The sequence below is a fragment of the Triticum dicoccoides genome, chromosome 7A (assembly GCF_002162155.2).
Source record: "Triticum dicoccoides isolate Atlit2015 ecotype Zavitan chromosome 7A, WEW_v2.0, whole genome shotgun sequence".
NCBI classification, from domain to species: domain Eukaryota; kingdom Viridiplantae; phylum Streptophyta; class Magnoliopsida; order Poales; family Poaceae; genus Triticum; species Triticum dicoccoides.
Genome location: NC_041392.1, coordinates 689,499,769 through 689,512,911, shown reverse-complemented (window position 1 = coordinate 689,512,911; position 13,143 = coordinate 689,499,769). Strand labels below are relative to the sequence as shown.

The 13,143-nt window shown below is 46.2% G+C and overlaps 1 protein-coding gene across 1 annotated transcript; it reads right to left on the bottom strand.

Moving 5' to 3' along the window:
- Positions 1-1,801: 1,801 nt before the first annotated feature.
- LOC119330238 lies at positions 1,802-3,092 on the bottom strand. The gene has a single exon (XM_037603352.1). It carries the CDS (start codon positions 2,814-2,816, stop codon positions 2,202-2,204), a length of 615 nt encoding a protein of 204 aa, XP_037459249.1. The 5' UTR covers positions 2,817-3,092; the 3' UTR covers positions 1,802-2,201.
- Between the last annotated feature and the right edge of the window lie 10,051 nt (positions 3,093-13,143).

Here is a 13,143-nt window from a genome sequence, read left to right as displayed (position 1 = left end):
AGCAGGAAATTGCACGTCAAATGGTGTCTACCCTCCTCTATTTATAGATGGAGAAGGGGAGGGATTGCATGGAAGGAGGTAGCCCCAAAGGGCCCTCTCACCAAAAGTTGCCCTCAAAGAGGGGCCCCTTCACCAAAAGTTGCCACATGACATATTGGGGGGGGGGGGCTGCCCACAAAGCCCCCCCCCCTCCGATGCCCGCATGTCCCCAACCCCCTGGCCCCCAATGCACTCTTTGGCCCATGTGGGTCTATCTCATTTGGTCCAAGTCAAGCACCTTTCAGAAAAAATTTGGAGGTCCCCAAACATTTTCAGAACCCTCCTAATATTTTTGGATGCATTCTGAAACTTTTTTGGCTTTCATTTTTTCCATTTTTCTCCGAAACATTTTCAATGTCTCCGAATTTTATCTGACGACTTTCTCTCAAGCTCCTTAACATCTATTACCTCCGTCCCGGATTAAAAGTCCCCTGAGCTGGAACAGCAGAACCAAGGACGGTATGTTTTAGTTGAACATGTTCTGATTGAGTTTCATATAACGTATACGGTTGTGCCCAAAATTGTCTAGTTAGCTATTTATTTATTTCAATTTTGCTCAGGTCATCCCTTACGGGGCATGGCGTGACTTCTTAGAGAAGTTTTGAGTTCCACTTGATGCCACCATCACATTCCAGTGCATCTTCATGAAGATGCCGACAACCCAACAATTCAATTGTCTTGTCACCAACGAGCCAAACCGTACCTGTTTGGGTTGCCCTGGTTGGAGAGCCTTTGCAACTGCTTACAAGATGGAAGCTGGGGAGAGAGCCACGTTCTACCTCGACTATGATCGTGGCAAGATCATGGTCTACTACAGGCCTGCTGGCAGCCACGATGGTTCATTTACTCCAGACTATGACCCTGAGTCCGCCCACCGAAAAGTCTAGTTAGCTAGTTGGCATGCATGGAAGATCTCATGTTATTACCACCTCTATTTATTTGAACTTGTACATTCATTTGTTATTTTGCCTACTTTGTTTAACTATATCAATAAGTGCATGGTTGAACTTAAATGTTGTTATTGGGTCTATTTAGTACTATTTAATGTTGATTTAATTATTGTCATGTGCGGCGTTAAAATATGTGTCAAATATTGTGTGTATGAGTTAGGCTACAATTAGACTTGTAATTAGCGAAGGGATAGGTGTTTGAGTGGAACAAGTGTAATCCGGGCATATTATATAAGGGCACCGCGGGGTAGCCAAATAGATTAGACATAAGCTGATAGGCTAAACAGGGATCACGAGAGGGACTATCCGGACGTCCGTGACAGGGGTAGCCAAACCCGCCGCGGTGGGTGGTGGGAGACCTGTTTGATGGCTTTGGCGAGCTTATTATCAGTTGTACTATGTGATTCAGTATATCAGGAGGAGCGCCTGTAATTATGCCTCGGGATGTATCCATGTTGACGAACCTCGTTAACAAATCTCAGTGTTGTACTTGTGCTTGTGTGATTACTTGTCCTACACGTGTCTCAGATTATTCTATTAGGAATGATACTTCCACATGTCCCTACATGTTATCTCCCTTTTTGCAAAAAAAAAACATGTCCCTACATGATTAGGAGAAATCATATCTCTCATTTCTCCTATGTTAAAATTATAAATTTTGAGTGGGGAGCACAACAGAGTTTGTCTGGTGCTGTCGTCACAGGGATCAGTCTGAATTTCTGAATGACAAAACTTGCAAATTATTGTCGTATTAATTATTAAGTACCAAAAATCTGAAAAATAGTAATCTTATGGTAGAACATCTACCATGATTGAGCTAATCCATAAATTTGATTGCTGATCAGTGTTTAATTACAGAGTTTTCAACGATGATGATAATGTACTACTAGTAGTAGCTAGGAGGAGAAGGAGCAGCAGCAGTAGATCACAGCACAAGCAGATACTATTGTATACTGGCTGTAATTAGTGCATCTTTTCTTGCTATTATGACTGCTGCTCACGGCCGGCTTGGGTACGTCAGATTGCAAATCAAAGGTTCAGAGGAAGCGACAGTACGTACGCGCCAGTTATTTTTCAAGTGCTGCAGAGGTTACTTGATTGATAAACCTCTGCCTTAATCATAGGGACTAATTATATCGATTCAACCACAACCGTGGAATGCACTGCACCGATCAACGTCGCGGTGATTATTCCGCCTGATGTTTCCGTTAATTAGTTTCTCTCGAGCATCTCGCAGAACCTCTTGAACGACTCGAGCTTCTGCAGCTTCATCTGGTCGTGGAACCTCCTGATGAACACGTCGGCGACGTGGTCTATCTCGTCCTCCAGCCTGAACTCCGCGCCGCCCCGCTCCGCCGCGCCGCGGGCCAGATCGATCACCGACCCGCCCACCGGCGCGCTCGCCAGCTGCAGCTGCTTCGCCACGCCCTCGTCGCCCTCCTCTTTCTGCTCCTCGCCGCCGCCGACCAGCGGCGAGTCGCTGCCGCCGTCCCGGCCCATGGCGAAGCTCGGCAGGCTGTTGAGCAGCACGGCGGCCCTCCTCCCCTGATCCGCGACGAAGCTCGGCAGCTTCTCCAGCACGGCGACCGTCCTGCCGCCGCCGCTCGCCGCAACAAGGTGCTGGCCACTGCCGCTGCCGCCCCCCACGATCGCGTGGATCTTGCTGTTGATGGCGTTCCTCAGGAGCTGCTTGTTGCGGAGGATGCCGAAGAAGACGAACCGCGTCCGCGCGGCGCTCGTCCTGGCGCGCGTCGCCGCGGACCTCTCCCTCACCGCCGCCACGATGGCCGAGAACAGCTGCTTCAGGAACCTGGACGCCTTCTTCATCTTGAAGATCGATCCCCAAATGGATGACGGCAGACGAAACTCGGTCAAGAACTCAAGATGAATCTAGCTAGGTAATGGAGTTGCTTGCGATTGTTGCTAATGGCGGCTGTGTGTGTGAGCTGTGTGTTTTGGCATGGAGTTTGGTTCCTAGGGCTCCATGGGTATATATAGGGGGTGGTGAGCTCAGCTGCTAATGAGTTATCACTAAGGTGATTACATTAATACATTATCTATGTTGAAGGCTGCTTCCAGGAAGCTTCAGCACCACATGCACGGCATGAGCGTTAGCTAAGAATTATCACAAGCACCGAAGAAACATAAGCAAATGAGTGGGGCTGGGCACGCAGCGGAAAGGTAACCAGTAACAACAAAGGCTGGTGATTAAAGCCAAAGTGGTAGCAAAAAAGATGATGGACATCATGCACAGGCATAGAAAAGCAACAGAAACACCAATGGATGTCTTGTGTCGTGCATGGTCCCGAGTGTAGGTTGCATGCCTCCAAGCTACATACTGTACATCTTGCTCATGCGCCACAGTTGTAGTCCATGAGAGAGTTGGGTTTGCTTCTTTTGAGGTTATGCTAAGACAATTATTTGCTTCTGGCGTTGCAACTTGCCAACTGTGTGCCAGATTTGAGGTTGCCCCCTTCCCTTTGATTGGCATTGTAGATTCGACATATGCCTCTTTTATCCAAAGACCGGATATCTTGAAACAGACTTTCGCCTCTCTTTATAGATAAAGACGGGGATATACAGATATTAATTCTTATCATTCTGGCGTCCTAATTGAATGATTGTGAGTTGCATCAGCAGATGTGCTTATTCGGCAGCACGGATCATGCAGATGGCTTCAGTCCATAATTATCTTTTGCGTTATTTGCTACTCCCTTCGTCCCAAAATAAGTGTCTTAGTACTCAACTTTGTACTAAGACACTTATTTTGGGATGGAGGGAGTAATAGCCTAAATTTGTGTCGTGTAGTACTCCATCTGAAAACTAATATAAGACATTTTAGATTACTATTTTAGTGATCTAAAATATCTTATATTAGTTAACAGAGGTAGTAGTAATTTACATGCATGCATATTTTCTACCTGCTCGACGATTCCATAAATTTCACTCAACTGAAAGTGTATGTTAATGAGCTACAAATTGCAGTCATGGAAATGTGCAATTTAGCAAGACGTTCTTACAATTTCACTACTCATAGTAGAGTAGTAGTCCATCCCTTTAGATCTGCGAGATCGTCTGTTTTTCTTACTCGAAAAACACCCTCTGACCTAAGCACCCTCTCTTGAAATGATCAAAATATAGGGATTGCGGCGGCTAATCCGCCATCGATCATTGCCACTCTCGACTTAATCAAGGGAATCTCGATAGTTAAGCTAGCCGCTAATCCAGGAAGCTTTTCATTGGGAAGCCTTCGCCGCTAAGGTTCACCTTGGCCGCATCTATGTAGCGGTCCCTGCCTTTTGTCCTGCTTGCCCTGCCCCTACGAGGAGCCGCATAAATAATGCATGCATTTCGGGTTGGGCGGGAGCGGCACACAGACACAGTACACTGTGCAGCTGTTCTTAGGAAACGAAACGTTTCGCAAAGCTAGCTGAAATTTAGGCCAAATCTTTCATCTCCTCGCCTTCTCCCCTGCTGTCTTTTACGGGCTGTAAAAATATTGCCACTTGTCACATGGATCCATATGCTCGTGTAGTACAGAATAAGTGTTCAAAATGGTATAGAGTTGGTTTTAATCCTCAGATCCAAGGTATAGAACGTGTATGTCAGAAATAGTGAAAAATGGTACACATATTTCAGATTGGCGTAGTCATAGTCCTGTATTTCCCTTTCGTTTTCGGTACTCGCTCGCCGTGCGAGGTCAGCTTTGCCGACTCGTGACGGCCGGCCGGGCGTCCATGCTTCGGTGCGGATCAGCTGGCGAGTGTCCTCCCTTCGTACAATTTTCCTTCGAAAAGCTTCTGTTTTCCGTACGTTTCATCTTCCACGCAGCAGGACTGTTTTTCTTCCGAGTGCTGCTATACACACGACGTTGTTCAGCCGATTTGTGCACGATCGCACTGATCCAACCGTGCATGCGTCGGACAAAGTGGAAGCCAGCGGCTAGATCAAGCATCGTCCAGTGTTCGGCTGTTGTGTATCGTCTGGTTAGTACTTTCGTTTTCTTCCAAGGATTCTTTCAATACAACATACATTTCATGCAGACCAGGATTTACTATTCATTCGAGCTCACATAAATAGATGAGTACCTCTGTCCCATGATATAAGACATTTTTTGACACTTACATAGAATATCTAACATTAGGGAAGTATAAAAAAACGTCTTATAACACGGGACAGAGGGAGTAGATGAGAAGCTTAACTGTTGATGTGGTGTTTATAGCAGGACTTGATTAACTGACGAGACAGTAGTTGTGTGCGAGCACATGGGCATGGGGAGCTTTTCGATCCGAGAAAGATCGACGGCCCGTCGCGTCGACGGAGGAAGGCGCCGTGCATGTGCATGTGTGCCTGTGCTGCTCTGCTTCTTCCGTCGTACCCATTGCAATCAGCCAGCCATGAAAGGCTTGTCTGCATCTCTCGATCGATCGTCTACTCAAAATTAACGAAAGCGCGATCACTAGTTAATTCAAGCGACCAATCGCAGGCACGATCGGCAGCAAAAGCGGCTCTCTCTTTCAGCGGCTTGTCACCCGGACATGCCAAGCGAGCGCCAAAAGGGCATTGCACGCGCCCCAAAGCCAAAGCTAAACCATGATTTGGCCGCCGCGGCTGTTAGATTCTCGGTCGATTTCATGGCCGGTGGATGGATCGAGCTTTCTCCCTCCCCGGCCGGCCCCCTACATTACGTGTTCCCGAGAACGACGTGTGGCCGGAGAGTGTGGGCGCCGTCACTTTGTCTCGGCTCCTTTGGGCTTTGGCGCACCGGCCGGGTTTGGGAGGTGGGGGCATGCATGTTTTGTCATCAACTTTCTTCGATCGAGTGCGTGCCAGCGTGCGCGCGCGCTAGCTGCGTGGCCGCCGGAATGAGAAATATCTCGTGCTGCGGTGGGTCGGTCTTGCTTCTCAAATCTAGATTTGGTATGCACAAGCTAACCCAAAAAAAAAAAAAGATTTCCCTCCGCTTTATTATATATATAAAGCAACAATCACCATAACATTTGAATGGCCCGGGGGAAGCTATGTAGAGATTGATTGGGTTTTATGGCGAGTCCAAGTGGGAAGACAAATATCTATCCTGGAAGTATATGAGATCTCTTAGGCCACAGATGAATGGCCCTTGGGTGGTCATTGGTGACTTTAATGAAATTCTATATTCCCATGAGAAGAAAGGAGGGGCTCCACGCCCAAGTCAAATGATGCAAAATTTCAAAGATGCGCTAGTGGACTGCCAATTGGAGGGCATGGGATATAAGGGTGAAATATTTACATGGAGAAGGAGGAGACTGAGGGAAAGGTTAGACAGAGGTGTGTGTAATGGCGAGTTCCATGCACTATTTCCGGATGCAACCATCACCAATGCTGAGCACCCTAAATCAGACCATAGACCTTTGGTCCTGGTCTTGGAAGGCGATAGTAGTGTTGTCCAACGGCCACCTGATGGAAGTCGTCGCTTTGAGGCAAGATGGCTGCAGGAAAATGATGTTACGCAGCGGGTAACTGAGGCTTGGGAAAACACGCGTGAGGAGGACTCGTTTGCGGCGCGAGCAGCGGCAGTCCAGAGAGAGCTGCATTCATGGGATCGGACGGTGTTGTGTGCACCACAACGCCGCCTGAAGAAACTTAAGATGGAGCTTGAAAGGTTGCAGTCGGGGGCCCTTACTGATGAGGCGATAGATCGGCAACAAGAACTTTTGATTCTCATTGAAGAAACTCTGGAAAAGGAGGAAATCTACTGGGTACAGCGGAGCCGTGCCAACTGGATGAAGTATGGGGATCGGAACACAAACTTCTTTAACAATTTTGCGACGGCCAAAAGAAGGAGAAATCAGATCCGGAAACTTCTTGGAGATGATGGCGTATGGAAGGAAGATGTAGACTCCATGGGAAATTTAATTTCGGATTATTTTAAGTCGTTGTTTACTTCTGAAGTTGTACACCCAAACATGGATGTTTTGAATAAAGTTAAAGCTAGAGTTTCGGACTATATGAACGAAGCATTGGTTGCACTGTATTTTGGGCAAGCTTGGGTTTGCAGAAAAATGAATTGATTTGATCATATGGCTTGTGTGACCTCTGTTGAATATATGGTGAGGTTTAATTCAAATGAGACTAATCCTTCCAAACCCACCAGAGGGCTCAGGCAGGGGAGTCCCCTATCCCCTACCACTTTTTACTGTGCGCAGAGGGCCTTTCAACTTTAATTGAACATGAAGAATCACAAGGCAGGCTCTTGGGGGTTCAGGTCTGTAGAGACTCCCCTAAAATATCACACTTGTTATTGACGACTCCTTAATCTTGATGAGGGCTGATTATGCAAATGCACACTCACTAAGGAGTATCTTGGATGATTATTGTTCTGCTTCAGGGCAAATGGTGAGTGTGGCTAAATCCTCAGGCCTCCTTTGGTTTGTAGGATTTTTGTAGAAATTCTATAGGATAGGATTTGCAAAGGAAAAATTCCTTTGAAGCCCTTTGGTTTGTAGGAATGGATTCCTATTCCTATGTAGGATAGGAATCAATCCTTCACGTTTTGGAGGGAAAAAACATTAGCCTAGACTCAATGGAAAAAATCATATCCTATGCACCAAATGGCATCTCTTTCTCTATAGGAATTGACATGCATGTCATCTCACTTCCTATGATTTTCCTATTCCTATAAAATTCCTATCCTATGAACCAAAGAAGGCCTCAATTTTCTTCAGCCCTAATACTAATGTGGAAGTCAAAGCCGAGGTATGTCAAGTATTAGATATTATGACTGAATCGTTATTGAAGAAATACTTGGGACTGCCATCTATGATAGGTGTAGACTGCACTGACTGTTTTCTGCACCTTATTGAGAGAATTCAGAAATTGATTAATGGATGGAAGGCGTACCTTATCATTTGGCGGCAAAGAGGTGTTAATAAAAGCGGGGGGCCAAGCCATCCCAACTTATGCGATGAGTGTTTTCAAATTCCCGAAATTTTTTTGCAAAGGGATCACCGATGCAATGTCGAAGTACTGGTGGGGTGATGAGGATGATCAACGCAAAGTGCATTGGGTCGCTTGGTGGAAGATGTGCGTCCCGAAAGAAAAAGGTGGAATGGGATTTAGAGATATTCCATGCTTTCAATCTTGCACTATTCATCTCAAAAACAAATCTTGCACTATTAGCAAAGTAATGCTGGAGGTTAATTGAGAACTATGACTCGTTATGTGCAAGAGTGATGCATGCAAGATACTACCCTACAGGCGATATCCTTAATTGCACGTAAAGAAGGGTTCTTCCTTTGTTTGGCAGAGCATATTTGCAGGCATACAAACTTTCAAAAAAGGAAGCATCTGGAGAGTCAGAGACGGCACAAACATTGACATATGGGAGGATTGTTGGATACCAAACAGCCCAACGAGGAAAGTTTTAACACGGCGAGGTAACTGTCTATTATCACATGTGAGCGACTTGATAGATCCTATATCAGCTGACTGGGACGAGCAGATTATCAGAGATAAATTTTTGGAGAATAGATGTGGACCGTATATTACAAATCCCTCTATCCCATCATAGTTTGGAGGATGATGTTGCATGGCACTTTACAAAGAATGGAGTATACAACGTTCGCTCTGGCTATTACAAAGAATGGGAAGATCAATATGGTCCAAAAGTTGGTGGTTAGGCTAGACAATCGAGTACACCGGATCATCCGGTTTGGAAGAGGCTGTGGAAGTTAAAGCTACCGGGGAAAGTCAAAATCTTCATAGGGAGATTCTTGCATAACACCATCCCTTTTAAGTCTACACTAGCCAACAGGCATATTCCCACGAGTGGGCAGTGCCCTATTTGTCAGCAAGGGGCGGAACATATTAAGCATGCGCTCTTCACATGTTCCCGTGCTAGGTTGATATGGTCTGAGTTGGGCTTGCAAAGTGTCATAGATGAGGCGATTCCAATTGACAGGTCAGGTGCGAGGGTGATGGAGTCTCTTCTATGCGACGACGGGTTTCAACGGAAGTATATGGATATTATTGATATACCTGGAGCCATAGCCTCTACTAGCTGGCACCTTTGGTGGCAGCAAAGGGAGTTAGTCAGAGGGGAACAAGTCCAAGATCCGGTCCGCACAACTATGGCCATCCAGGCCCTATCTTTGAACTTTGTCCGAGCGGTCGGGAAAACCAATCCAATGCCTCGTCAAAACGCTTGGAAGAAACCACTGTCAGGGATGCAAGTACTAGATGTAGATGCCTCGTTCTTTGAAGAAGATCACTCGGGCTCTTGTGGAATGGTGGTGAGGGACCATAATGGCGGATTTATAGCAGCTGCAGTAACTAAATGTCTCATGTGGCTGATGTAGTGGTAGCTGAGGCCGAGGCAATGCACCAAGGTATCATGTTCATACGCGGTCTTGGGTGTGAGAGCATTATGGTCCAATCTGATAGCTCGATCGTCATGGATGCTTTGAGGATGAATGAAGGGTATGCTTTGGTGGCTGCACCAATTCTTGAGGATTGCCGTAATTTGCTTAAAGATTTCGGGAAGGTCATTATCGAACATTGTAGTAGAGAGTCGAACATGGTTGCTCATGAGCTAGCTAGCTTTGGGATGGGTAATCCACGGTGTGGTCGGATACACCTCCCTTTTTCATTCTGAATGCTTTGTCAAATGATGTAAGTTTATTATGAGTTAATAAAGCAGCCATGAAGGCCTTCCCTTAAAAAACATTTGAATAAGAAGATACAGACGCGCTCCACCACCACACTCAACGCACACACTCAAGACGAGATACAAAGGTATCAGGCACACCGAAACACCACTCCAACCACAGCCAAGCAACCTAATGATAAGCAAAGAAGAACCGCTTAGTCTGACGAAGACTACCACCAAGAAAAGCAACCCACCAGGGAGTAGTGAGACGGACATGGCCGGAGCGAGGACTCCAAGACAGAGCGTTCAGGAAGGATACGACCATACGTAGCTGCCACCGTCTGACCTCGAAGATCAAGTTTTTACCCGGAGTGGCACGAAAGGAGTGGGAGCACCACAACGGAGCCTACAAGGAGGAGAACGATGTCCACGGACGCCGCCTCTGTTGGCCAGTACATGAACTGGGCCAGTATAGAGACATTTGTTCCCTCCTATATATAGTGCATAGTTCTACAAAAGAAATGCCTCAGAGGATATTGGCCGTTGGACATTTGCCGAGGCAGAACGCGCCAACCGCAAGTTGCAAAGGCCGACGGCGTGGCCTTGGTCATCGAGCAGTTTCTCTGTTACATCCATGCACACTAGTAGAAAAAGAGGCTTCCGTCCAGCCCCATTAGTCGCGAAACTGTAGGAACCGCGACTAATGAAGTCTTTAGTCGCGGTTCGGCAGACGAACCGCGACCAAAGGCTTGGGCCAGGGCGCTCGGTGGCCAGCTGGTGCACGTGAGGGGCTTTAGTCGCGGTTGGGCAGGCCAACCGCGACTAAAGGTGCCCAAAGGCCTTTAGTCGCGGTTGGCCTGGCCAACCGTGACTAAAGCTCCTCCCCTATATATACCAGTTCAGCGCACTCACTTAGCCATTTGGTGCCACTTCTCTTCACAAGGGGGTGTAGGTTTGCTTTTGGTTCCTCTTATGCACACAAGGTGTTTGATGAAATGCCCAACAGCGTGAAACAAACATGATATGAAGTGTTGGAGCCACACTTGAGGTTCCTCCTCGATCGCGGTTAGCAACTTGAACCTTTCATGCATGTGTGTCATTGATAAAATATGCATGTGTGTTGTTCATTGTTTAATTTCTATTGTTTATAGCTAGTTACTTTAACAAATGCATGATGGTTAATTATATATTTTATATTATAATAATGCAGATGAATCGGCAATGGATGTACGGTAACCGACTCTCCCTTGAGTTCACTACGGGTTTGAAAGATTTCCTCGTAGTGGCTAATGCGAACAAGCAGAAGGGTTTTGTTATCTGTCCATGTGTTGACTGTAAGAATCAGAAGGGTTACTCTTCCTCAAGAGAAGTTCACCTGCACCTGCTTCGGCACGGTTTCATGCCAAGCTATAATTGTTGGACCAAGCATGGAGAAAGAGGGGTTATAATGGAAGAAGATGAAGAAGGGGATGATTTCATCGATGAAAGCTATCTTGCTCATTTCGGTGATACTTTCATGGAGGATGCTGAAGGTGAAGGGGAAGGTGAAGGGGCAGGTGAAGGGGAAGGTGAAGGTGAAGGTGAAGAAGAGGCACGTGATGAGACCGTTGATGATCTTGGTCGGACCATTGCTGATGCACGGAGACGCTGCGAAACTGAAAAGGAGAGGGAGAATTTGGATCGCATGTTAGAGGATCACAGAAAGTCGTTGTACCCTGGATGCGATGATGGTCTGAAAAAGCTGGGCTGCACACTGGATTTGCTGAAATGGAAGGCACAGGCAGGTGTAGCTGACTCGGCATTTGAAAACTTGCTGAAAATGTTGAAGAATATGTTTCCAAAGAATAACGAGTTGCCCGCCAGTACGTACGAAGCAAAGAAGGTTGTCTGCCCTCTAGGTTTAGAGGTTCTGAAGATACATGCATGCATCAACGACTGCATCCTCTACCGCGGTGAATACAAGAATTTGAATGAATGCCCGGTATGCACTGCATTGCGTTATAAGATCAGAGGCGATGACCCTGGTGATGATGTTGAGGACGGAAAACCCAGGAAGAGGGTTCCTGCCAAGGTGATGTGGTATGCTCCTATAATACCACGGTTGAAACGTCTGTTCAGGAACAAAGAGCATGCCAAGTTGTTGCGATGGCACAAAGAGGACCGTAAGTCGGACGGGGAGTTGAGACACACCGCAGATGGAACGCAATGGAGAAAGATCGACAGAGAGTTCAAAGATTTTGCAGCTGACGCAAGGAACATAAGATTTGGTCTAAGTACAGATGGCATGAATCCTTTTGGCGAGCAGAGCTCCAGCCATAGCACCTGGCCCGTGACTCTATGCATCTACAACCTTCCTCCTTGGTTGTGCATGAAGCGGAAGTTCATTATGATGCCAGTGCTCATCCAAGGTCCGAAGCAACCCGGCAACGACATCGATGTGTACCTAAGGCCATTAGTTGATGAACTTTTACAGCTGTGGGGCAGACCTAGTGTCCGTGTGTGGGATGAGCACAAAAAAGAGGAATTTAACCTACGAGCGTTGCTTTTCGTAACCATCAACGATTGGCCCGCTCTTAGTAACCTTTCGGGACTGTCAAATAAGGGATACAATGCATGCACGCACTGCTTACATGAGACTGAAAGTGTACATTTGCCAAATTGTAAGAAGAACGTGTACCTTGGGCATCGTCGATTTCTTCCGAAAATTCATCCAGTAAGAAAGAAAGGCAAGCATTACAACGGCAAGGCAGATCACCGGCCGAAGCCTGCGGAACGCACTGGTGCTGAGGTATTTGATATGGTCAAGGATTTGAAAGTCATCTTTGGAAAGGGTCCTGGCGGACAATCAGTTCCGAAGGGAGCTGACGGGCACGCAACCATGTGGAAGAAGAAATCTATATTCTGGGAGCTAGAATATTGGAAAGTCCTAGAAGTCCGCTCTGCAATCGACGTGATGCAATCTATATTTTGAATTGAATTAGTTTTATTTTTCTGAATTTTTTGATATATTATTTGTATTTTTAACATTTTGAATTGAATTAGTTTTATTTTTCTTAATTTTTTGATATATTATTTGTATTTTTAACATATTGAATTGAATTAGTTCTATTTTTCTGAATTTTTTGATATATTATTTGTATTTTTAACATATTGAATTGAATTAGTTTTATTTTTCTTAATTTTTTGATATATTATTTGTATTTTTAGAATTTTGAATTGAATTATTTTTTTTTTCTGAATTTTTTGATATAATATTTTCTGAATTTGGAAAATACCTTTAGTCGCGGTTGGGCTGCCCAACCGCGACTAAAGGTCGTTGCGCGCGGGAACGAAAAACCCGCCAAAAAAGCCATTTAGTCGCGGGTCGCCTCCCCAACCGCGACTAAAGGTTACCCTTTAGTCGCGGGTCGCCTCCCCAACCGCGACTAAAGGGCCCTTTAGTCGCGGGTCGCCTCCCCAACCGCGACTAAAGGGGGGGGGCTATAAATACCACCGCCCGACCCGTCGCCTTCATTTCTGCTCGTCTTC

Coding starts and splice junctions, on each gene's coding strand:
- LOC119330238 (XM_037603352.1), bottom strand. CDS start 2,816: ATGAAGAAGGCGTCCAGGTTCCTGAAGCAGCTGTTCTCGGCCATCGTG.